Source organism: Condylura cristata, unplaced genomic scaffold (genome assembly GCF_000260355.1).
Source record: "Condylura cristata isolate star-nosed mole 26May11 unplaced genomic scaffold, ConCri1.0 scaffold00011, whole genome shotgun sequence".
Taxonomy (NCBI): domain Eukaryota; kingdom Metazoa; phylum Chordata; class Mammalia; order Eulipotyphla; family Talpidae; genus Condylura; species Condylura cristata.
The window spans coordinates 18,767,414-18,790,714 of NW_004567112.1; the positions used below are offsets into that span (position 1 = coordinate 18,767,414).

Below are 23,301 nucleotides of genomic sequence, written 5' to 3' on the forward strand. Positions count from 1 at the left end.
TGAAACCTAAGCACTGGGAAAGGGGAGGCCCAAAAAGTACATATGATTTTCTGCCTGTTGGAGTGACATTTATGTATCTGTAGCTATATTCCAAAGCTAAGCGTAAACTCTATTTTTTGAAATACGTATCATCTTTAGTAATAGTCTCAATATGCAACTAAAGAAACCTCTTAGGTAACTGTTGGTTTTTAAATAAACTACCTCTCATTTTTCATAAATGACTTAGTAAATAGTCTACATTGAATTTTTACACCTGAAACATGAGGAAAGAAACTAAGATTTAAGAGTAGGGAGAAGGACAAGGCTCTTGATATATATTATCAGTCTCTAATTTTGTGCATGTTACCCATAGAAGCTCCATTAATTAGTTTTGTGATTTTTTTGTATATTTTTATATCATTTATTTTTATACAATCTATGCTTTACCATCTCAAACCATTAACTAGTTTTTTAATCAAGAGAAATCTCTTTATATCATACTTCATTACTCTCCTAAATTAGAAACAATAGTTCTATGATCAATGTGTTGTTAGTACAAACGATTATAAATATGAAAGTGATAAAGCTAATGATAAACTTCACCCTTTGGGATTTGTTCATAGGAAAAGCATCTTTTGTCACTAGAATCTATGCTCCCTACTTGTGGCTTCCCTTTAAGAAATAACTATTCTGAATATGTTCCCTATCTCCCAAGTTCTTACAAATTATCAGATGAACCTCATGTTGAAGCCATGAGAATGACATTTGGGGAGAGAGTCAGAAACAATCAGATAAACACAGACATAAATCTGGGAACCTCTATATCTTAGTTCCCAAGTCCGAACATTTTTATGCCATACCATCTTATTCTATCCTTACCAAGTTTCTCAGGGCAAGGAAAAAACAAAACAAAATCTTCCCTTTCATATTTGGGTACAAACTATATGCAGAGTAAAATAAGAGACAATACCATAACAGAATAGAAATTTTTATTTTACAAATGAGAAAATAAAAATGCTATTAAATTGACCCTGAAGTCACACTCCAAACTCATACTTTACAGTTGAATTTTCTCAGTTCATCATTAATTCCACTGAAAACAGACTGTCTGTGGAACAATAATAGACCAGATTTAACCATGATGATGGAGACGGCTAGCAAGATTAAGCAAAGTAAGTGAGTGTAGCTCTGTTTCAAGTTCCTTTTCTTCTTAGAAACATTCTCCACCGCCATGTGAGACATAAAACAAAGACTGTGACTGTCCTGGCCAGAAAAAAAGGTAAAAGAGAAGTGTGTCACCGAGAAGTGTAGACCACTCCTTTACCTTTATCCTGTGACATCCATGTCTCTAGGAGAGGTGTGGCTAAACCAGAATATTCTTTGCAATAGCATTCAAAGTCCTTACTTGGGTGACATCAGTTACTTTTAGAGAATATTCTGAGGTAGCAAGGGAAGCTCCCATGGCAACAGAGGAATTTCTGCAATAAAAACAATAAAGGAAGAGATAATTGTCTAAGTTGTTGAATGTGTCCTTAGTGGTATTTCATTATAGGATATTTCATGACCCAAGAATAGGACAAAGATCTTAGACTACTATATTTTGTAATTTTTATTAATTAAATAGTTGAAATGCCTAATAGCTAAATCTACCAGATAGTATTTTATAGTAATTTTATATCTAGAAATCTAGATTCTAAGGCTCTTTGCTTATTTTATATCATGTTTTTCCCAACTTTGAAATAAACAACTACTACTAAGTTACTGAACTCCTGTTAAGTAAATAAAAAACCACATGAAAATGGCAATTCTCTAATGGTGCTATGTCAAAATAACTGAAAATACAGAGCAAAGGTCAAGAGAGACTAAGTATTAAAGGTAGGAGAGATAAACGGGCCCTCCCTGGTGGCACAACGGATTAAAGTACAGCATTATGAAGCTATTGCAGCCACTACAGCATGAGTTTGATCTCTGGCCAGGGGGTGACCCAAATGGCATGGCAGACGTCTCCTGACATGCCTGCTGCTCCCTTCAGCAGTGTACTTCAGTCCATCTGCCTGGTCTGCTCCCCACTCTGTCTCTGGTGAATCCTCTAACCTGCCCTCCACCCCAGATGCACCTCTGGCTTGTACTCCAGTTCTGTATTATAAATAAATAAATCTTTAAAATTAAATAAATAAGTATAAAAGTAGGAGAGATAAAAATGACTATTAATCTCTTCCATCCTTCTACCATAGTTATTAACTTTGCTAAAGGAGAGCACAGGTAAATGGGCATACATGCATACCTGATTCATCTGAGTATTAGCTGCTAAGTTACAGCTTATTACTAATCAGTCTAAGTACAGCAATGACTTAAAGATATAAAAGTTCACCTATGTTCAGAAGAACCTGTCCATTTAAAAGGTAGGGTGAGAACCATTTTGCAGCTTTAAAACTGCAAAAATGATAGCAATGCTTATATACCAATCACAACACTACATTCATTAATCATGCTGTAAAATTTTCCTATTTAGAGAATTAAAGATTAATCACATTCCTTTTGTATGAGTTAAAAACTATTTATTTTACCGAAATTTCATTCCTGAATCTCTAGCAGATCGAGCAGAACAGTGGAATTCTGTAGCGCCTGACCCCTCAAGGATCCTTTGTAGATTTCTGTCTGTTATGCCTCCACCTATTGGAAAAAGTTAAGGAATTTTAACTAGAATAGAATTTTGCATAAAACTTAAAGAATAATAATGACTGTTAATGCCTGCTTTCTCCATGCTGAAATTTCTCAATGCTTCAAGAATTACTTTCTCTATACTAAGCTAGAATGAAATTTAAGAAGAATGATAAACTAGACTATGTTCTGGAAAACTATCACAGAACCTATACGACAGAATCTTTTATGTCCATTTGTTTATATAACAATGCTGTATATTACTGACTATAAATCTAAAAGGATTCCTCGAGATCAAGGGAAATCACTGAGTGCTTCCCCTCAATTAAAACAAAATCAAATTAAATGTAAGGTAAGGAGAGACTTTTGAACGTAACTGTAAAAGTACAGCCTCAGATACGTCTCAAAGAAACTCTAAAGGTCTCCCTCTGTCCCAGAGTCCAAAGAACACAATGATATCACTGGAAATATGGATAACGAAAGGGTTTATATAGCTTAATCATTCTATCAATTTTTATGTCATTTCACAGAATTCCATCTTACTTTATTAAAATTGTATAATCAAGCATTTTATGACTGTTATTTTGATGAATAATCTTTTACATATTTGTATGTAATCGTTCTTAACAAATACCAGGTTATAAATATAAAATTTATTCACCTTTTTATACTTTTCTCCTAATATATAGGATATATGTAATAAATATTTTTTAATGACTGATAAAGCATGTACTTTGTATCTCAAGCTATTCAAGTTGCTGAAGTAACTTGGCTTTACATACTCTTTCAGACTCATTAACTTGTTTTTTTCTTAGTGGTACAATAACATCACTGAGCCCTAAAAAGTAGAAAGAATATAGACACAGAAGTCAGATTTAGATTAGAATCCCAGTTTCATAGGCAGTAAATAATGAAGGTCTTTACCGCTATGCAATATCAGATCAATTACTCAATACCATGCGGGTCTCAATTTTTTTTTTACAAGTAAAAGAGATAACATTATCCAGCTCACAAATTTGTTGTGAGGATTAAAAGACAAATATATTATTTCCTCCTAACAAATAACAAAATATCTGGTGATTAAAATACATGTTGCCAGCTGGCAGCAACTTTAGGATATAGGTAATACATTTTCCAAATACGGACTAGCACATCTTTCCAACTGCAACCCAAGTGAACTAATTCACTATCCTTTTTTTAAAAGGGAGGAAACTGGAGCTTAAATATGTTTTAAGCTTCATTACAAAAACCCCTAGAAGGAGACTAATATGTTCCATTTATCTTTATTATTTCTTAATTATAAATACTCATTAGGCATTCAAGCTGACTTGTCTAGGAAATTTTACTTGCTAAAATTATAACAATTTGTTTACAGATCTCTTCTGTGAGCTTCTCAAGTAGAGGCCTATTTCATATTCATATTTGTGTTTTCACATCTACCACAGAACCAGGCCAATAATTAGCATTTGTGTGGTAAGGTTTATTAACTTAGCACAAATATTTTTATATACACCATCTTCTCACTTAAGACTGTGAGTCTCTTGAGGAAGTATTTCTTGTATAACTCTGTATCCCAAGTACACATCGCAGGCAACTTAATAAGTTAAGCAAAGATAATCTTCATAAGTAAGACTGGGTATTAGTGGCAAAGACTAAATACATCCAGTGTTAAATGGAAATACATCAGATTCAGTTAAAGTATCATTAACATTCTCTGATTAATCTACACATGATCTCAATTTGATAGATACAGATGCTTTCTATCTGATCCTGGGATTTACCACAGATCAAAATTTTTCTAAATTTCTGAAACTGCATCTATATCTGTTCTATTTTTAAAAGTGGCCCTTTTTCTGGCTATCACCATTTTGAATCTGGTCAGTCTAGGTAAGAAAACCACACTTTATATGCCTTATGATGTGATGTAATGAAGTAATGAAGTATACATATCACCCATGAAGTATTCTTACCAAAAATATTTAACTACATTCTAATAAAGCCTTATTACATAAATAGCAGCTTACAGGAAATACAGAGGCTAGGGAAACAAGCTAAAAAACAACAAAAGGAAACAATCTGATAAATACAGAATTTATTATGGATATTTTTCAGGTTAAGTGGCTCATGTTTTTTAAATGTCATTTTTATAAAGTACAGAAAACACAGAAAATATATGTTAAAAGATATTAAGAAAGATAACAACCAACTGCAATGCATTCCTTGCTCAAACCCTGGTTTGAACATGTCAGTTATTAAAAAAAAAAAAAAATTCTGGGCCAACTAGAGAAAGTAGAGCTTGACTATTAAATGGTATTAATGGGTACTAGGGTTTATTTTGATAGGTATGTTAATAGTATTACAGTTATAGCACAGTGCCCTTATTTTTTAAGAGATGGATAAAGAAAAAAATGTGTCTTCAAAATACTTCAGGATAAAAAAGATGAGACACATGGCAAAATCTTAAATCTAGCAAATGAGTATATGAGTATTCATTGTGCTACTTTCAACTTTTTTTTATATATCTTAGGAACTCAGTAATAAGGAAAAAATAAGATTATATTTGTCTCAATCTAATTCTAGCTCATCGCCCTTAAATCTTTAAAAACTATTATTTCTAATGAGTCATTATGTACTTAATTGACCTTATGGTTATCATCAGGAACATATGATAAAATTGTTCTGGCTACAGGAAGAATTTGGTGAACAGAGTTTCAGGAACTGAGAGTACTACATCTTTATCAAGTGATATCACCTAAACATATGCTTACATCTTGTCAACAATTAGGACATCTGAACCTAACACAATGCTGCAACATCAAACCCAATACACCTCACCAAAGAAACATCCAGATTCCCAAAATTATGGGAGAGCAAATACAAATAATCTCAATCCCAATCTACTTCCTTATTTGCTTCTCACTGATCTAACTCCCACCAGAATGTTCTTCTCCTTATCTGAAGTTTTAAATTGCAGCATAGCTCTCCCAATCTTAAACATTTTAATTAAATTATACATTCTCTCTGAACCCCCTCATATTAATATTTTCTCGCACATTGTTCTGCCTCCTTCACTCTTACTCCATTACAGTTCAGAGTAAAACTAGTGAATGAGTAAATAAATACCTGGCATAACCACAATTCTGCCTTTTGCCTGAAAAAAGAAAAAAATAAGTAAATTTTAACAGCTTTCTCATAAAGAGTTGAGAACAGAAACATTAGCACATTTTTCAAATTACTACTACTATTTATTTTTAATAGATCCTCTATTTTGGGGGGACCTTAGGTAAATTAGATGTTTAGCATAGTAATCTGTCTATCCAGAAAGATTATTTTATTGTATTGCTTTAATGATTTATGAACACAAAGAATAAACAAAATGTGAATACTTTATAAATAATCATACCACCCTTTAAAAAGCAATTACTGAAAAAAACCATTAATTCTAAGTTCCTGGCTAAGTTATAGGATAGAAGCCACTGAATTTAAAAAGATTCAGCAGAAAAGGAAGAACAGAGAAGTGAACAATAATGATTTCATTTACATGTTATTTTGAAAGTCAAAAGCACAGAAGAGAGCAGAACAGTAGTTACCAGTGGTAGGGAAGTGAGGGAAGAGGGTGAAATTGGCCATAGATTACAAAGGTGCAGTTATATAAGATAAGCCTAGAGAGCTAAAGTACAGCATGGTGACAATATTGTAGTAAATGCTGAAGAGTAGATTTCAGGGGCTCTCACCACATGAATACACACAAACACGATAACTATAGGAGGAAATGCATATGGCTTGGCTATAAACACTTCATTGTGTGTATCAAAGCATCATGTACACCTTAAATACATGCAATTTTTATTTTAAAAAAAAGTAAAGTTAGCATATGAGAATATTTAACCCAGCTCTTCCTGCCAATTAATTGTCAGAACGGCCTAGGGCAGCCGAGATTTATAATCCCAGGGGTACACGGAGACAGGGACTAGATCCAAATTCCAACTATTTACATCAGGCACTGTGACCCACTAGAGGTGAAGAAGCTTCTCAGTGTCAAGGTCTAAACTCCACCCCTGACATATTAAGCAACAGATATTATGAAATATATGATTATGGCAATTCTATCTACCTTACAGCTTTACTCAATAGTAACAATTTTAAAAAGGGCATTTTTACTATGGAATGATCAAACTGTGTGTGTGTGTAGTCTGTTAAATAGGTAGGTTCCACACTAGAGAAGTTGTATCAGATGCTTAGGTGAAACTTCTGAAAATTATTTTCATGGCTATAGAAAAGTGAATACAAGCAGATGTATTCACAGGAACGCTAAATACTATTATTAATAATAGCAGTAACAATAAAATCTTTCATATCCTAAGTAGTGTGCTAAGGTTCTTATATATATTCTATCATCCTCAGAATGTGCCTTTAAAGGAAGTGTTAAGCAAGTCTCAATTTCACACATGAGAGAACATAGGATTAAAGGTTAGTGATCTATTCAACATTACACAGAAAGTAAGTGCCAAACCTGTATCTCAAAATCCAGAACTCTCATTTTGAAGTCTATATTCATTAACTTAAAATAACTTTGAACTGGAATCATAAAAACATTGTCATAGCACAATTATAAAGCCATCTTTGACAGTTCTGTAAATGATGCTAACACATTATACAGGAAACATTATTTCTTTCCGCTTTAAATATATATAAATATATGTACATATACATAATATACATAAGCTAGCTGAAGTATACATAAATACACATAAGCTAGTTGAAAAGATGTGGCTTACAATTATGTAGTGCTGGTATCAAAAATACTTAAAATTTGCTGTGATTATTCAAGTTAGAACAGAACCTTATACAATGTTTACAGTTTGATCTTAACTACCTTGGCTTCTAAAAAATTCAAAAGAAATAAGAATTATATAAATATTATATCTGCCTGCTTCCTTTTTCCTACAGAATAGCCACAAAGTCAGTAAAATTTCATTTTATACCCACCTGAAAAATAGAATATGAGAAGTAGTCACAAAAGAGTACTGGGAAGAAAAGAAAGAAATTGTGTGTACCTGATCTATGAGTCGCTTTATTAGGGGTAGCCCTTCTAGTGCTGAACTGTCACACCCACTAGTCAATACTCGTTCAAATCCCAAGGTTAAGAGAGTCTCCAAAGCTGCCACTGGATCATGAACCATGTCAAAGGCTGAAATAAATAAAAGTGATTTGAATCTGAACCCATAGCCTCTAATACAGCACTTTCTAAAATGCAGTACACATATACCAGGGAGCTTAACCTGGCTTGCAAAAGCTACTTATTAATTTAGGAATTTTGCAAACATGATGGCTAATGTACAAATCAACAGAAACTACAAAATATTAGGGTTCCTTTTTCCCCAAGAGCCAGTTTACCAGAAGCCTACAGTCTGCAAAGCACTTGTGTTTTGCATGAACATTTTAGATGGTACACATTTGAATAAATGTACTTACTTAAATGCAGTGTTAAAAGAGAAAAAACTGGCCTAAACTGATGTCACTTGTGTTAAGCCTACATTATTAAACCAAGACTTACTACCTAACTTTATTGAAACTTCAGCCTCTTCAAGGAGTGTAATATATTATCAGTCAAACTGGAATTTCCTGGTCAACACTAGTGAGGTAATCTGCCTGATAGATCCCTGTCATACCTCAAAGGAAGATAATCTTATGTGAAGCAATTCCTTCTTGCTTATCTCAACGCCTGCTGCCTATGAAATCTTTTCATTTTGTACTGCTCTTTGGATTTCTTTTCAATCTGCAAGACTAGAAGCTGCCCAGTTTGTGAATCTTTGACTAAAATCAGTAAGATCACTAAAATTTACTCAGATGAATTTTGTTTTTTTAATAAACAGATCTGGTGGCAGTTACAGTACAGTTTCAGGGATCATAAGGAACACAGGCGTGATACCCATAAGCCCTTTGAGTTCTGTGTCTCACTGGCCATTTCTGAAGGCTGTGAGTAAGTTTCTCTTTGTCTGGGTGCTACTTTTTTCTGTGTCAAGTTCCTGATCTAACTGGCTTTCACATCACTGGTAAGCAAAACGGGGCAAAACTAGAGTGACACAAAAACACACACAAAAACCAAAAAAAAATCCACATAGAGACACCACACTAAAAAAAAAAAACAGTCCCAAATAAGCAGCCTATCCCTTTTAGGAATTAGTCAGGCTTCAAAAGACCCAAAGGGTTAGTTAAAGAAACAGGATGTTTAAATTGCAATCTGCTTATTTTATAGTTAAGAACTGTGACCCTGGATGCTGTAGACAGCTATAAAAATGGCAAAATCTTACTAAAAATAAACTACAACTATAGTGGCTATTATAGGAAACATTCCATTTAAACAAGATCACTCATTTAAGAAGTGCAAGGATTCCCAAATTAAAAAAATCAAATGGGATACCCATTTTACTGGTATACAGAACATCCAAAAGACTAAGATCCAGGAGAGATGCATTTACAAATTCATTGGAATTCTCCTTTATTAAACATAAAACAAGGGTAATAAGATAATAAGTATACTTTATCTCTAATTTCTGTAAGTGGATACAAATACTGCTATCTTAATCTTGGAATGCTTACTCAAAAGGGCAGAAAAACAGTTAATAATTTCTCAAGCATATAAAGTAAAAAATTTGACTGAAGACTTCTTTCTTTTCATATGCAGTAACAGTGATCCTGAAGGTAAAATTCACACTTGTTCCTCTATTTTACCAATATTTAGCCTAAAGTGTATGGACTTATAATTACCTGAATTATAAATAGGAAGTATCTTTATATGAAAGTATCTTTATATTACTTTTTAGATATCATTTTCATGTAGTCAAGCTATCAATAATTATAAGCAATTTTGTTTGCTATGGTGAACAATGATTTATTGACCATCCAATACATACTCTTCTACCCTTTCCTCAAGTATCTAATCTTCAGATATCCACTTGGTATCTCTTGACCTATTACTCTGAAATTCATCTGGGAAAGCTGATTTCACTCTTAGTTCCATTATGGCTCACAAGGTAGTATACTCCATTTTATTAACCACAGTGATTTATTCTCTGGGGGACCATGTATTTCCTAAGATCTAATAAAAATAAACCTCAGGATTCCTTCTTAGAATGCAGTGACAAGTACATGTATTTGAAAGCCATTCTTTCTCCCTCCCTCTATTATATCCCACCAACAATCACTTTCTACTTTTAACAACTTTTCATAATGGGCTTCAAATTTTCTGGAAATTGTGTATCTCTAAATTTATAATTGTTAGTCCCAAATCAGTATAAAGAAACCAATTAGTAACTCTATAACATTACATAATCATGTTCTATAAAAAGAGTGTGGCATATGGTAAGAGTAGAAAGCTGACACCATTCAGTAGAACTTCTAAAATGGAAATGACTCACCTCGGTGGAAAGTGACTGGAAGAGGACGGCAAATTGCTATAAAAAGAAAATCACATAATAATGTAAATTAAAAAATCATTGTAGACTATTACATACAGAATTCTGCATGTTAAGTGGGTTTTTTTATACTTTCTTCTAAGAAATGAAGATAGTGATCTTAAATAATAATGACATTCTTACAAATGCAGAAGTCCTGTTTCCACTAATCTCTGAATTTTCTTTTTTAAAAAGGTCATCTATTCCTTTGAAGCACCAAGTAAAAAGCATGTGATCAGCAACTCCAAGGTTAGCATTGTATCTATTATTTACACCTTTGAGAATATTTGAGAAATTCTTGGCCTAATAATATAGGTAGTTTGCTCCTGTCTCTTCCACATCTCCCAATCCTCATCAACTGTAGTACCTTTTAAAGTTTTTGTTGCAGTGATTAAAGGAATCAAAGCAAACTCTCCTAAATTCAACATGGTATAATCTATAGCAAACAGAAGTAAGTAAGGTTATGTCACACATACCCTCTGCCCCCCAAAGCAAAGCAACTACTATTTAAACTGGTGAGGTTAGTACAAGTGCCTGTCATTACATTTTCTTATACCAGAAGTATGAATTGCCATCACCACTTTGTCATCAGATACAAATTCTTACCCACAAGGGTCATGCACAGTTCTTTGTCAATGTGTCCATCTTCCGTCAATGCCCCAAATACCAAGCCATCAGCGCCATAAAGTTTGGCAAGGTGAATGTCAGCCTTCATCACCTCAACTTCACGATCTGAATATAAAAAATCACCTCCACGTGGCCGAATCATCACAAAAACTGGGATTTGGACACACTGCTTCACCACTTGAAGGACACCTAGAAGAATAGGTAATTGACTTATCAAACTGAAATCTAAGCTACAAGGCTGAGGAAGTCAATAAAGTATTAATGTTTTTTTAATACGATAAGTTTATTTTTACATCATTTTGTGCATTTTCCCATTTCAGTTGTAATTCCCTTATGTACTGCTTCTACAAGAAGTGCAAGAGGTACTTGAAGAAACCAAAGAAAAATGGACTTAAAGGGAAGGACAAATGAGAAGAAAATGTGCATATCAACAGATGTTAAAAAAGGATTTTGTTGTGCAATCTTGAAAACAGAGGGACAATACTACATTCTAAAAGTACTTGTCAGCTGACTCAACAAAATCTTTTTACCAGTTATGCGATATTTAAAAATGTAATACCCACTAGGCTCAATGTTCTACTAAGTAGCTTCTCTAAGGCCTGGTTTCTCCTTTCAAATTGATTACTGCTTTATTTAAAACTTACTACAGAAATGGTTAAATAGTTCTAAAGTTTATGACCTATTAACAGACAAAGAAATTTAGTAATGCCTTTTTGAAAGAGGTATGTAAAAGGAAGCAAAATTCTACTTATTTGTGACTTTATACAGAGCTCTATGAATAGTGCCTAAAGGTGAAATAATTTTGGCTATATCAGAAACCCTTAATACTGTAAGATCTGTGGCAGGCATCATTAATTGTATATTCATTATTAATTTACTTATTTATTTCTTGCTATTTCTCGCATGTGATAACAATATAATCAACAACAAGCAATACATCAGAGTATGATGCTGGCGCCTTCAACATGACAAGGTATGTTCAGATATTTCATAGAATGGCTAAGGACCATCCTTCTTTAGTAAGAAGATTCCAAGAAGCTCATTAAATAATACTATCATCAACCTCAGAGTATCATATCTTAGGAATAAAAAATTCATCTAGAGACTGCTACTTTTTACCAAGACAGAATAACAGGAACTGGATTTACCCACCTATCTGAAATAACCAAAACCGAACAAAATATATGACAAGATGGTCTTTAAAAACTGGTATCAAACAACAAAGTATAATGATGTGTAAAAGATGGGAACAAATAAGGTCAGTTTTATGATTGATTCAGATTACTACCTTGAGAATTTTACAGGCCACCAGCATAAGGAGAGGGAACCACGATAAAGCCTAGAGAATTCTAAGTCAGGCCAAAACTGTGTTAAAGAGAGTAAATGGCTAGAGCTCACAGGAGGGAGTATGAAGGAGAATGGCCTCCAAGGTCTAAAAACTTACAAGGAAAACTGAAAACTAGACACCTACCCATGCTGGGTGTGGTTCCTCCTTCCAATAAGCCAGAACATAATTCAATCCGACCAGCACCTGTAAGAAAAAAAAACACTGCTCAGCACAATAAAAGTTTTTAAAATTTAAAGCATTGCTCAAAAGTCATAGGTCCAAAATAATCTTATTATAACAGCAAACTTTAGCCAAAAATGGGACATTTTGAGCATCTAAAATAACTACCATGAATTAAAACAGATCAAATATGTCTAAACGTAGGTTTATTAAGATAAAACAATTCATCAGGATATAGAAAACAAACTTACTATCTTAAAAATCAGTAAAAGGAAAGAGGCAAGATCTTACCCTGCCATTCATGAACTAAACTGAAGTATAACCAAATATTTGAAAAGGGAAGTATTTCTTTATAGACGTAGACTAGCAAATATGTGCGCAATGTTAGGTTTACCATAGTACCATTTTGCAATGCCTACCAAAGCATGCGTTGCTAAAATTACTAAGTGAAAAGCTGACAGGACAGATCAGCGTAATATCTGAAGCTACTGATCAGTTTTAATATCAGAAAAACAAAAATTTAAGATGCTATATCCTGCTATAAACTTGTTTTATCAAAATTTAAATAGAAATCTGATTAGGCCTCTGAGTTAACTGTAACTTTACAGGAAATACAGGGCTCAGAGGAAGATATTAAATGATACCACATATACAATCAGTAAAATCTAGAATATGAAATGCTCTAAAATATGAAAATCAGTTTCTTTAACTATAAGGGAAAAATGAATTAAAAAAAGAAGGGATACATAGATGGAAACAAACTTAAAGCCATGTTAAACAAATGAATGGTTTGCAACTTGATTCAAAGACCTGTAAAACAAAATTATATGAGCCAATCAGGAAAATTAGGAAACTGGGCCTTTTTGATGATATTAAGAAATTATTAAGATGTTTGTGACACTGGGTTAGTTACTGAAAAAAAAAGGACCACTTTTAGAGACACATACTAAAATATCTGAGAATGCGATGACACAGTGTCTGGGATTTACTTCAAAGTAATCTGGGGATGGAAGCAGGAAGACAAATAGAGGTCAGAGGAAGGCAAACTATGGCCTCCAGGCCACAGACCTACAACCTGTTTTGTTATGCCCTGCAAGTTAAAAGTGTTTTTGTGTTTTAAAGATAACATCTTTGCTGACATGTAATTTATTTATATGCCACACAGTAGACTCATTTAAAGTGTATGAGTCAGTGGTTTTTAATATATTCAGTTTTGTACTATCACAGTCAATTTGTGAACATTTCTTTACCCCCCAAAAAGAAACCTAATGCCCTTCAGCAGCCGTCCTTGCTTTTTCCCATATCCCACAATCCTAACTACTAAACTATTTTCTATCTCCATAAATTTGTGTACTCTGAATATTTCATATATAAATGAAGTCAAATAATATGTAGTATTTTGTGACTTTTTCCACTTTGACAGTTTCAAGATACATCTATGTTATAACACAAATCAGTATTTCATTCTTTTTTCATTGCCAAATTAGGAATGGCTTTTACATTTTCAAAGGGTTATTAAAAAATCATATCCTACAAAGACCAAATTTGACTTTTTCAAAAATGTTTGCTAGCCTTGATAACTGGCCACTTACTTAAAATGACTGAAGCTCAGTGACGGGTATTTGGGAACTTGTTTTACTATTCTATTTTTGTGTATGTTTTAAATTTGGAATTTTAAAAAAATTTCCAATACTAAGATGATGGCAATATCTATCTTTCCTGTTAAAGCAAATTCAGAGTATAAAAGAAAACTTGAGATAAAAATAAATGCTCAAAAAAAAAAAAAAAGATAAAAGCCCTGATGATGAAATGGGAAAATATTCCTAAACTCATCATTACATCAACAGTTTAGGAATGCTGATAAATTCAATAAAAAAAATTAAGTCAGTAAGGAAATATTACTAAGGCCATTTGATGCAAAACGTGACCTCTTGGGGAAGTAAGACTAAATAGAAGGTGACCATTTTCCAGGATGTTTTCTAGTTGGTTAGTTGCTTTCAAAATAATTAATAAGATCTTTAGTGACTATAAGGCCTCCCAAGGTCAAGTCAGAGGGCCTTGAAACTCTTGGAAGGGTTGCCAACGGTTGTTCATTCCCTAATTTCTCTTACCTCCTCTTTCTGCATTTACAGCAGACTCTACTGAATCAACGCATACTTCCATAAGAAATCCATTTGCTGCTCCTAAAATACATGGAGAACAATGCAATTTTATGATAGTACTATCCATCCAGACCAATCTACCACAAATACTTTATATTTTGCTGCCAGAATGCAAATGTCCAATAGGCAAATGTAAGTACATAGGGCAAATGAAAGCAGTAAATCAATTTGTGAATATTTCCTTATCCCCCCCAAAAAACCCTCATGCTCCTCAGCAACCATCCTTGCTTTTTCCCATATCCCACAATCCTAACTACTAAACTATTTTCTATCTCCATAAATTTGTCTATTCTGGATATCGCATATATAAATGGAGTCAAATAATATGTAGTATTTTGTGACTTTTTCCACTTTGACGGTTTCAAGATACATCTATATTATAACATGTATTGGTACTTAATGCCTCTAATGTGAGCTTAAGAAATTATACTAAGGAAAATATATACCGAATATCAAATTAATCTGTTTTTTAAAAAGATTTACTTACTTATACAAGAACTGGGGAACAGGCCAGTGGTATGGAGGGGGTGGTGAGAGGATTCACCACAGACACAGTAGGGAGCAGAACAGGAAGAGGAACGGAAACACACTGCTGAGGGGAGCAGTAGGCGGGTCAAGAGAGGTCTGGCCAGCCATGTGGGTCACCTCCCTGGCAGGCAATAGAGCTCATTCTGCAGTGACTGTGGACAGCTTCATAATGATGGGCTTTAACCCGCTGTCCCACCAGGTAGGGCCTGCCATTTCAGGTCAGATTTTTTTTAATGTGTCTCACTGCCTACAGAGTATTTAAATTTCTGTATAAGGAATACATGTTTAAGAGCTGAAAAAAACTTCAAATCTTGGCTCTGTCGCTTGTGTGATCCTCGACAAGTTACTTAGCCTGTTTTCTACAAAGCAGATTTTAGTACCTACTATAAGACAATTTACACACCAGGGATAGTACCCAAAGTGTATAAAAGATATTAGTTATCACTAAAACAAAAACCTAGATATTGTTCCCTCTATATACTTTAGATTCCCCAGTTCGTTTCTGCTCTTGCTTATGCCATCTCCTTTATCCACAGTCCTTCCTGCTCCATCTTTGAATACCAGCATCTCCCAAAGCTTACAATGTATCACAATTATGTATTTCCTCTCTCCCAGTCAGGAAACTGTATTTTCCTCTTTTGAACTCTTCATATAGGCTTCTCTTTAAAACACTAACAATTTTCTACCTCCCATTATTATTTATATAGATTTCTTATCACTCTTACTTGATCTAAAGTTCCTAAATTAGGTCTTTATGTGAGAAATCTTTATCACCCACAGCAAGCAGTGCCTCAGTCACACAATGATTTACTTGCAAAAGGTTGAGAAATTATAAACTCATAAAAACATACATTTACACTAAGAAGTGTGATAGAAATTTTGAGTTTTCTGTAAGCTAAAGAGTTTTGACCAATCAAGAATACTGACTGCATTACTTCATGCATCAATACTGAAGACTGTTGGTTATATTCTGATAACAGCTACAACCGTATAGAACTTGGTATTACCTTTACTTTCTTTTTTATTTTTCTATATTGCTTTTTATTCTATCCGGTAATACTTTAATAGTTTAAAGAAAGCAATCTTTAATTTGAAAACTGAAAATCTATCACTACTAACACCAACTCACAACCATCTTTTCCTTACACTGCCAGTCCGACCTGTGAGCGTCAAGGCGGTCTCTGCTCCTCGCAAGAGCACCGCCTTGGTTCCAGGGGTGTCCGAGGGCCCTGAGTTACTAATCAGTCCAACTGGACACCTCAGCAGGGTGTCCAGGAGAGGAGGGAGATGCACACAATGGGCTATGACAAAGGCAACCCAGGGCATTTGTCCTAAGAATTGTAGGGCTCAAAGAAGTTATTTGCTTGGAGTAGGAGCCTCTCAGACCCTTTCAGAGTCCGCGCAAGTGAAAATTAGTTCCCGAGAAACACTCATATTTTATTTGCCTTTTTTCACTCTCATTTCCTCTCTGACAGCGTTTTCAGAAGGGCACCTGGCATGTCAGATTGAAAGCAGAAGCCGGTGTGAGAATCCAGGTAAAATTCCCTTACGCCCGATACTAAGACTTGCAAAACTATAAAACAGATATTCTTCTATTTATTTTTCTTTTTTTGGAAGAGTCCCTCTCACACACGCACACCCTCCCCCATTAAAATGTAACTTGTGTTATCGTGTAGTGGGTTTTTGGTGGTTATTTTCCAGTGAGTAAATATTTTTACACGTTGCTTCAACTTGTAATGACCGCCGTCTGCATCGACACCTTTAACTCTATAAACGAAAGTTCTCGAGGCTCTCGATTCGAGGGTAAACATGATCAAGAAGCCCGGGAACGTCTGGCTGCCAGCCCCAGGCTCACCGAGGCGGAGTGTGCCCAACTCCCTACACTTGCCTGCCGCTGCCATGCCACCCGCGGCGCCAGGCTCCGCCACTCCGGGGCCGCGGCGGGCACCGCGCCCGCAGTTGACTCCCCGCGGCGGCGGAGCGGTCGCGTATCCTCGCGCGCGTCGGGGCGGGCGCCCGAGCCTCGGGACCCGACTCGAATACGGTCGCACGAAGATCAGCGGTGGCGCCGGAATCCGAACGCGCACGTCTGGCTCCAGAGCGACCACGCTGGGCCGCCGGTTTCCAGAAGTTTAAAGAAGCAGTGACAGAACGCGCCGTGGGGAGCGGGGCAAACTCCTCGCAGGGAACTCGAGGCTAGCAAACCCACTGGCCGGCCGCCCCCTCCCAGCCACCTTCCGCACCAGCCATCCCGGAAGAAATCCGCGCCCGCTTCCGCTCCGAGGACGCCCCTTGTCTCTTCATGCTCTACGCGTTCCTCCCGCGTGCGTCTTCGGTTTCCACTCAGTCTTGAGTGCGGGCGCGCGCGTCCCAGGGAAGCGCGTCCCCACGGCTGCGCGCGCCCGGCGCGTTCCCTCCCCCCACCCCCGCGTCCAAACCCCAGCAGCCCCCGCGAAAGTGGGCGTCGCCCGCGCAAGCGCAGTCACTGCTCTCTGGCAATCTGAGCCGGGGTTCAGGCTGTCTAACCCGGAAGTGTTTCGTTTATTGGTGGCGGAGAGAAAATACCGCAGGGCAGGCAGCTGTGGTGGCGGCTGTGCCCGGTCCTCAGAATGCAGCGCTTACTCTTCCCACCATTGAAGGCTTTGATGGGGAACCCGGGCGTCCGGCTGCTTGTTCCTAGGGCGGCTCCCAGGGCACAGGTACCGCCCTCAGCGGTCTGAGTCGCGGAAAGGGCGCGGGAGAAGGGGCCAGGAGCATGAGATAAATCACGTTTCCGTAGCTCCTTAGGGACCTGAATATTTTTCCTCGTGCCCACAGCCCCTCAGTAGGATCCGGACCGACCGTGTACAGCTTTATAGCGTCAATCAAGTTAGGGAACCTTTCTGTACGTGCATATACTCACCTGTAAAGGGGGATAAGGAAAATACGATCTTAAGGTTTTTGTGAAGATCAAATAATTCAGTATGCAACAGCCGCTTAGCACATAGTAAAAGCTCTGTAATGTTTATCCATAGACTTGATTTTTACTGAAAGTACCCACGTAGTCAGCTTTGGGACGAAAACTCCATTGTACAGAAGAGGAAATTAAGATTTCCTTAAGACAGGACTTGGGACTCTTACATGATAGAGTCAGAAAAAGGTCAACCAAAACTGAACGATTCTTGCGTGTTGAAACTGAGAAGTGGAAGATAAGATTCAGAAGTCTCTTGCATTGGAAGTGTTCATTGGTCAAATCTTTATTAAGATCTTATGTTAGGTAGCTTATTTAGGTAGCTGGAGCAAAGGAGCCAAATTGACCAAACATTGCTGTCCCCACACCTAGAGTTTAGTGCGAGTTAGAAACAAGTGAACCCTTAGGTTAAGTTACACTGTAAGGGCTGTACCAGGGGAGGAGCATGTGCTATGCAAGTGACCTGTTGTGCTCTTGCTGGACACCTCTGGGAGGAGGTGATGCCTAAATTGAGATCTACAGTAGGTGTGGTCAGTCAGAGACGGGTGTCCTTGTCAGAGAGTAATCTGAAAGACCCACAGGAGAAAGAAAAAAAACCACATCTAGGTGTAGAATTAAGTCCAGGGGTGGTATGTTGTCCAGAATGTTCCTGTAGTTTGGGGATGAATCGGAATGAAACTGGAGACAAGAAAATCAGTTGGGAAGTGATCATGGTAATGCAGCTAAGAAATGACTTCACCAGGGCAGTAGCAGCACAGTTGTGGCCTTAAAGAATGCTCCTTTCCAGATGGAGTGGGAGTGAGTGTATCGTGGAGTCAAGCATTTCCGTCTTTGTCCAGTTGTAATTTGTCTGTCTTGATTCTTAGTGTGGTTGCAGCTGTGGGATCAGGCGCCCCTTGTGGCCAGGGCAATACAGCACCATCTCTGAAGTAGCTTTGCAGTCTGGAAGGGGTACAGTGACCCTTCCCTCAAAGGCTGCTGAGAAGGTAGTGGGCCGATGGCTTCTGATCTGCAGTGGAACAGTAGCTGGAGCAGTTATTCTTGGTGGAGTTACTAGGTGAGTAATCTCATAGTGAGTCAGCCCTTGGGGTTATCATCAGGGAAAGTATAGACAACTGAGGATAGAAGACTGTCAGGCATCATCTGTTCCAGCTCCCTCCCATTTTACTTGCAGAACTGAGGTCTCAAGGGAACATATCTGATGTCTTAGGACAGCTTAGGGTTTTAGTAGTGAGTAGCCCTTTATAAAGACTGGCTTATGTAAAACTGTTGGCTTTACATTATGTGTGTATGTTTTTTGCATACAATCAAATTTCTGCCCAAATTTTTATAGTTTGTAGTTTGTTTGAATTAAATAAAAATAATTTCCATGTATCACAATTGGTTTATATGCCTCTTTAAATCTATAAAGCGATTTTATAGATTCAGAATCTAAACTTCCTACCTTCTATAGTTTTTTGTTGTTGAAGGAACCCAATTTATTTATAGCGTTTCCCACATTCTGGATTTTGCTGATTACTTACTTGTGTTTAACATGTTCCATTGTTCCCTATTATTTCCTATAAAGTTCTTGTTTGGGTAGGTTCAGGTTGGGGACAGTACAAAGTTCTTCATGGATGATTAGAGCATTTTTAAATATCTGGTATCTGCTGCAAATACACCCATTGATGATTATTGTTTGGAGCTGTTATTTCATTAACAGCACAAAACTAATAATTTATTAACTCAACTCTAAAGAGAAACTTTTCCTTGTCAGCAATTTGGTTATCCTTAGATAGTTTACATAGGATAGGCAGGATACTCAATTTCTTTCCCTTTATTTACCAAAAAGTGTTTTAGTTTTAAAGCATCATTTACGAGTGTGTCTATTTAGAGATATTTGATGTGTTTCAGTCCATTGCAGCAACGATGATTTGCTCACATTGTGCTGTCTTTAGTTAGTGGGAGCCTCTTTCTTTAACTCCTTTTGGTGAAAATTCTTTCTACTACTAGTAAAGTATGTGTTTCTCAAATTTTTTCCTTATTCCCTGTGGTCTCATTTTAAAATATCTTATATAGACTGTATTGGGGAAGTGCAAAAACTATGAGTTTTATTGTCTTTAAACCCATTCAAAACCTAACTGTTTTTACCTGCAACAAATTTCTTCCCTATGTAAATTATGTTGTTTAAGCATTTAGGACACATATCTTTGGTCCAAAGGTTCATTTTTATCTATGGTTTGGAAAGAAGCAAGGAGAATTTTATGAAAACATTTAGGAGAATGAGGAGTAAAGAAATTTGTATCTGATGCAGCTGATGAAAGTCTAAGGAGAAGAGGAGAGCAAATGTCAGAAGAAGAAACAAGGAAATAATGTGTTTCCCTTTAGAGGGCTTAAGATCAGTTCCACTTTGTTGCTTTAAACCATTTGTGAGTAATTTAGCATTGTATGTGAACACAGAAACAAATTTTTTTCCTTTCTTAAGGTTGACAGAGTCTGGCCTCTCGATGGTAGATTGGCATTTAATAAAGGAGATGAAGCCACCTGCAAGCCAAGAGGAATGGGAAGCAGAATTCCAAAAATACCAGCAGTTTCCAGAATTTAAAATGTAAGTATTTACAAAAAGTTAAGTAAACACCTCACTAGGCTCAATCTTTTGATTATTTAAACATTCTGAAATAGTTAGATGCTATTATTTCTTGATATTTGGCTTAGTTATATTTGGTGAGTTCCCTACTATAAACCTCCAGTTATAAAATTATCCTGCGTTGGTTAAAGAAGGCACATCTGTCAGGCTTCAAGACTGAGAATTTTCTGGCATTCCTCCTGGAAATAAAAATCAGATGAATGTTTCTTCTTTTTGACTTCCCTTTTCACCCAGCTTAAATCATGATATGACATTGGCAGAATTCAAGTTCATCTGGTACATGGAGTACTCACACCGAATGTGGGGACGGCTCGTAGGCCTTGCATACATCCTGCCTGCTGCCTACTTTTGGAGAAAGGGCTGGCTCAACCGTGCCATGAAAGGACGTGTTCTTGCCCTCTGTGGTTTAGTCTGCTTCCAGGTGAGGTTTACTCAGGTTGGGAAACCAGAGATTCTCCCTGGGGCTTTCTATTTGGCAGTATTTTGGAGGAAGTAACTTTGAGGCAGTATAGTATGTAGGTAAGTAAGAGCAAGTATTTTAGTGTCACAGGCCCGGCTTCAAGGCCCATCTTGGCTGGCAGGCTATTGAATCTCTACTTTGTTTTCCTTTCCAGTATTTGGGCACAATAGTATATACCTCTTAGGGTATGTGCATAGTAAATGAGATCATGCCTATAAAGTACTTAGCTTAGTGCATGGAATCAGTAAGATCTCAGTAATGATATTTTTAAAGTTAAAAAATATAAAGTTAAAGTTTCTTTTGCATTATAGGAAGAATTAGAATTTCATTCCCATTGCAGTTCTCCGCCTGCGTTCTGGTCTCTTCTTTTTGGAATCCCTATGCTGCAGTGGCTGTAAAGCAATTAGGAAAGAAATATTTGGTGGGATGTTTTAGATGATTTTAGAGCGCAAATGTATATGAGAGATACTGAAGTGTAAATGGTGATTAAATCACCTAATGAACCCCTCTTAAGGAAAAGAGCTTTGAAAGACTCACACAATTATGAGATTGAGAAGTTCAAGAAAAGGAATATGAATATTTGGGCGAAGATATACAAGTTTTAAGGGAGAATATCAGATACCAAAACAACATCAAAATTTGATCAGGAGGAAGATAATTGGTTAATTTAACTTGGAAGTGGTAATAATATGGACTAATCTGGAATTAGGGAGAGAGCAGAGATGAACAGATAATAGAAAAGGATAAAGAATTAGAGATTAAAGAAAGTCTAATAAAAAGTAGGCGCTTAGGTGATACACAGTGAAAGTATTTAAGAATGAAAAAGATAATAATAACTTCTCTCTGAGGCAGGAGTTTGACGATAGGAAGTACAAACCAGAAATTATATCTTACAATGTGTTATGCAAGTGAACACAAGATAATTAGAACATCCAGGTATTATGAAGGGACAAAGAAATGTCCAAAAAGATTTACTAAAGAGCGTCTCTTTAGAAAAGGTGGTAGAATCCCACTCCATTGACAAGATTGTAGAATTTGCAGGATGGGAGTAAAGAGGCCATATCTTACCTAATATGACTAGAGCTGACAGTTGTTTGATTAATTGAAAAGGTAAGTTGAAGGAGGGAATCAGAATATACCTTAAATTTTAAACATATACTTTCATTACCTTTTTTCTTTTTAATGAAGAGCCAAGTCCTCCAACTGTAGTTCATCTTAAAATTTTTGCATCCCCAAACTAGTACAACACTATGGAAAACTGTCTGGAGGTTCCTCAAACTGCTAAACATGGAGCTTCCCTACGACCCAGCAATCCCACTCCTAGGCATCTACCCAAAAGACACAAAAACACTGATTGAAAAAGATACCTGCACCCCCATGTTTATTGCTGCTTTATTTACAATTGGAAAAACATGGAAGCAGCCCAAATGCCCAAAAGTAGATGACTGGATTAGAAAGATGTGGTACATATATACAGTGGAATATTATTCAGCAACCAAAAAAGAGAAACACATGTCTTTTGCAGCAACTTGGATGGAGCTGGAAAAGATCATGCTTAGTGAGATAAGCCAGAAAGAGAAAGAAAAATACCGGATGGTTTCACTCATAGCAGGAGTATAATGGACCAGGCGAGAAAATAACAAAAATAATGAACAACCATATACCAGAGACATTCTGTGGGGGCGGAGTGGGGAATGGGATCAAAAATGGGGGGGGGGGAAGGGAGGGAAATGCACGGGACTATGGTGGTGGCACATGGGTGACTTGGTGATGGGAAACCCGCGGGGATTACAATCGAGATGGAAAAAAAAAAATGTGCAAAATGATGTAAAAATAAACTTTAAAAAAAAAAAATTTGCATCCCCATAAACTATCATTTCATTTTTTCTTAAAGAGAAGTGGAAGCTTCATTTGCAAAGCAGTTTGTCTTCAAAGCCTTAGAGAGTTTTTATGACTTTTATAATTGTCTATTTCCACCTGGTTTGACAGTAATTGTTTTTAAGTAGTTTCTCTTGGTCAGGCTTTTCTAAAGTATTCAATCTAATTTTTATGGAAACAGCTCTCTTTTTATTCTTTTTATTGGTTTACATAATATTAAGCATTCAGGCATTTGTAAGGTTTTGCCCAGATAGGCTTTGTGTCCTTTTTTGTATTGTGCTTCAGTATAAGGTGAATCTAAGAGGTGGTAAAGTGTGTGTGCATATGGGGATGTTATGACTCCTGAGGTCCTGAGGGTATGGGAAAGCTGAGGTCAGGTGATTGATAATTTGCTTCCTCAGAGTACTTTCAACTAGCTTTTTTTTTTTTTTTTTAAAGATTTATTTATTTATTTGTACATACAGAG

The 23,301-nt window shown here is 36.4% G+C and overlaps 2 protein-coding genes across 4 annotated transcripts in view; one reads left to right on the forward strand and one right to left on the reverse strand.

The window, feature by feature from the left end:
- Nucleotides 1–951: 951 nt before the first annotated feature.
- CUTC (cutC copper transporter) lies at nt 952–17,336 on the reverse strand. Of its 3 annotated transcripts, XM_012723426.1 has the most exons (10): nt 17,165–17,285; nt 14,343–14,414; nt 12,196–12,255; nt 10,704–10,913; nt 10,062–10,097; nt 7,698–7,831; nt 5,764–5,791; nt 2,547–2,652; nt 1,385–1,457; nt 952–1,242 (listed from the first exon to the last, which is right to left on the reverse strand). In XM_012723426.1, exons 1-10 carry the CDS (start codon nt 17,223–17,225, stop codon nt 1,030–1,032), a joined length of 993 nt encoding a protein of 330 aa, XP_012578880.1. In that variant the 5' UTR covers nt 17,226–17,285; the 3' UTR covers nt 952–1,029. The 3 variants fall into 3 exon arrangements, 2 of the variants coding, with proteins under 2 accessions (XP_012578880.1, XP_004680602.1); XM_004680545.1 differs by having other exon boundaries at nt 952–1,457; nt 17,165–17,336; XR_001145346.1 differs by lacking the exons at nt 952–1,242; nt 1,385–1,457 and adding an exon at nt 3,302–3,478 and having other exon boundaries at nt 2,604–2,652.
- A 194-nt stretch (nt 17,337–17,530) lies between these two features.
- Nucleotides 17,531–23,301, forward strand: part of LOC101636824 (cytochrome c oxidase assembly protein COX15 homolog) — an 11,129-nt gene continuing 5,358 nt past the window's right edge. The window contains exons 1-4 of the mRNA XM_004680546.2: nt 17,531–17,620; nt 18,738–18,928; nt 20,336–20,458; nt 20,732–20,918. Coding sequence (XP_004680603.1) covers nt 17,531–17,620; nt 18,738–18,928; nt 20,336–20,458; nt 20,732–20,918 — 591 coding nt within the window. The remainder of the gene's footprint in view (nt 17,621–18,737; nt 18,929–20,335; nt 20,459–20,731; nt 20,919–23,301) is intronic.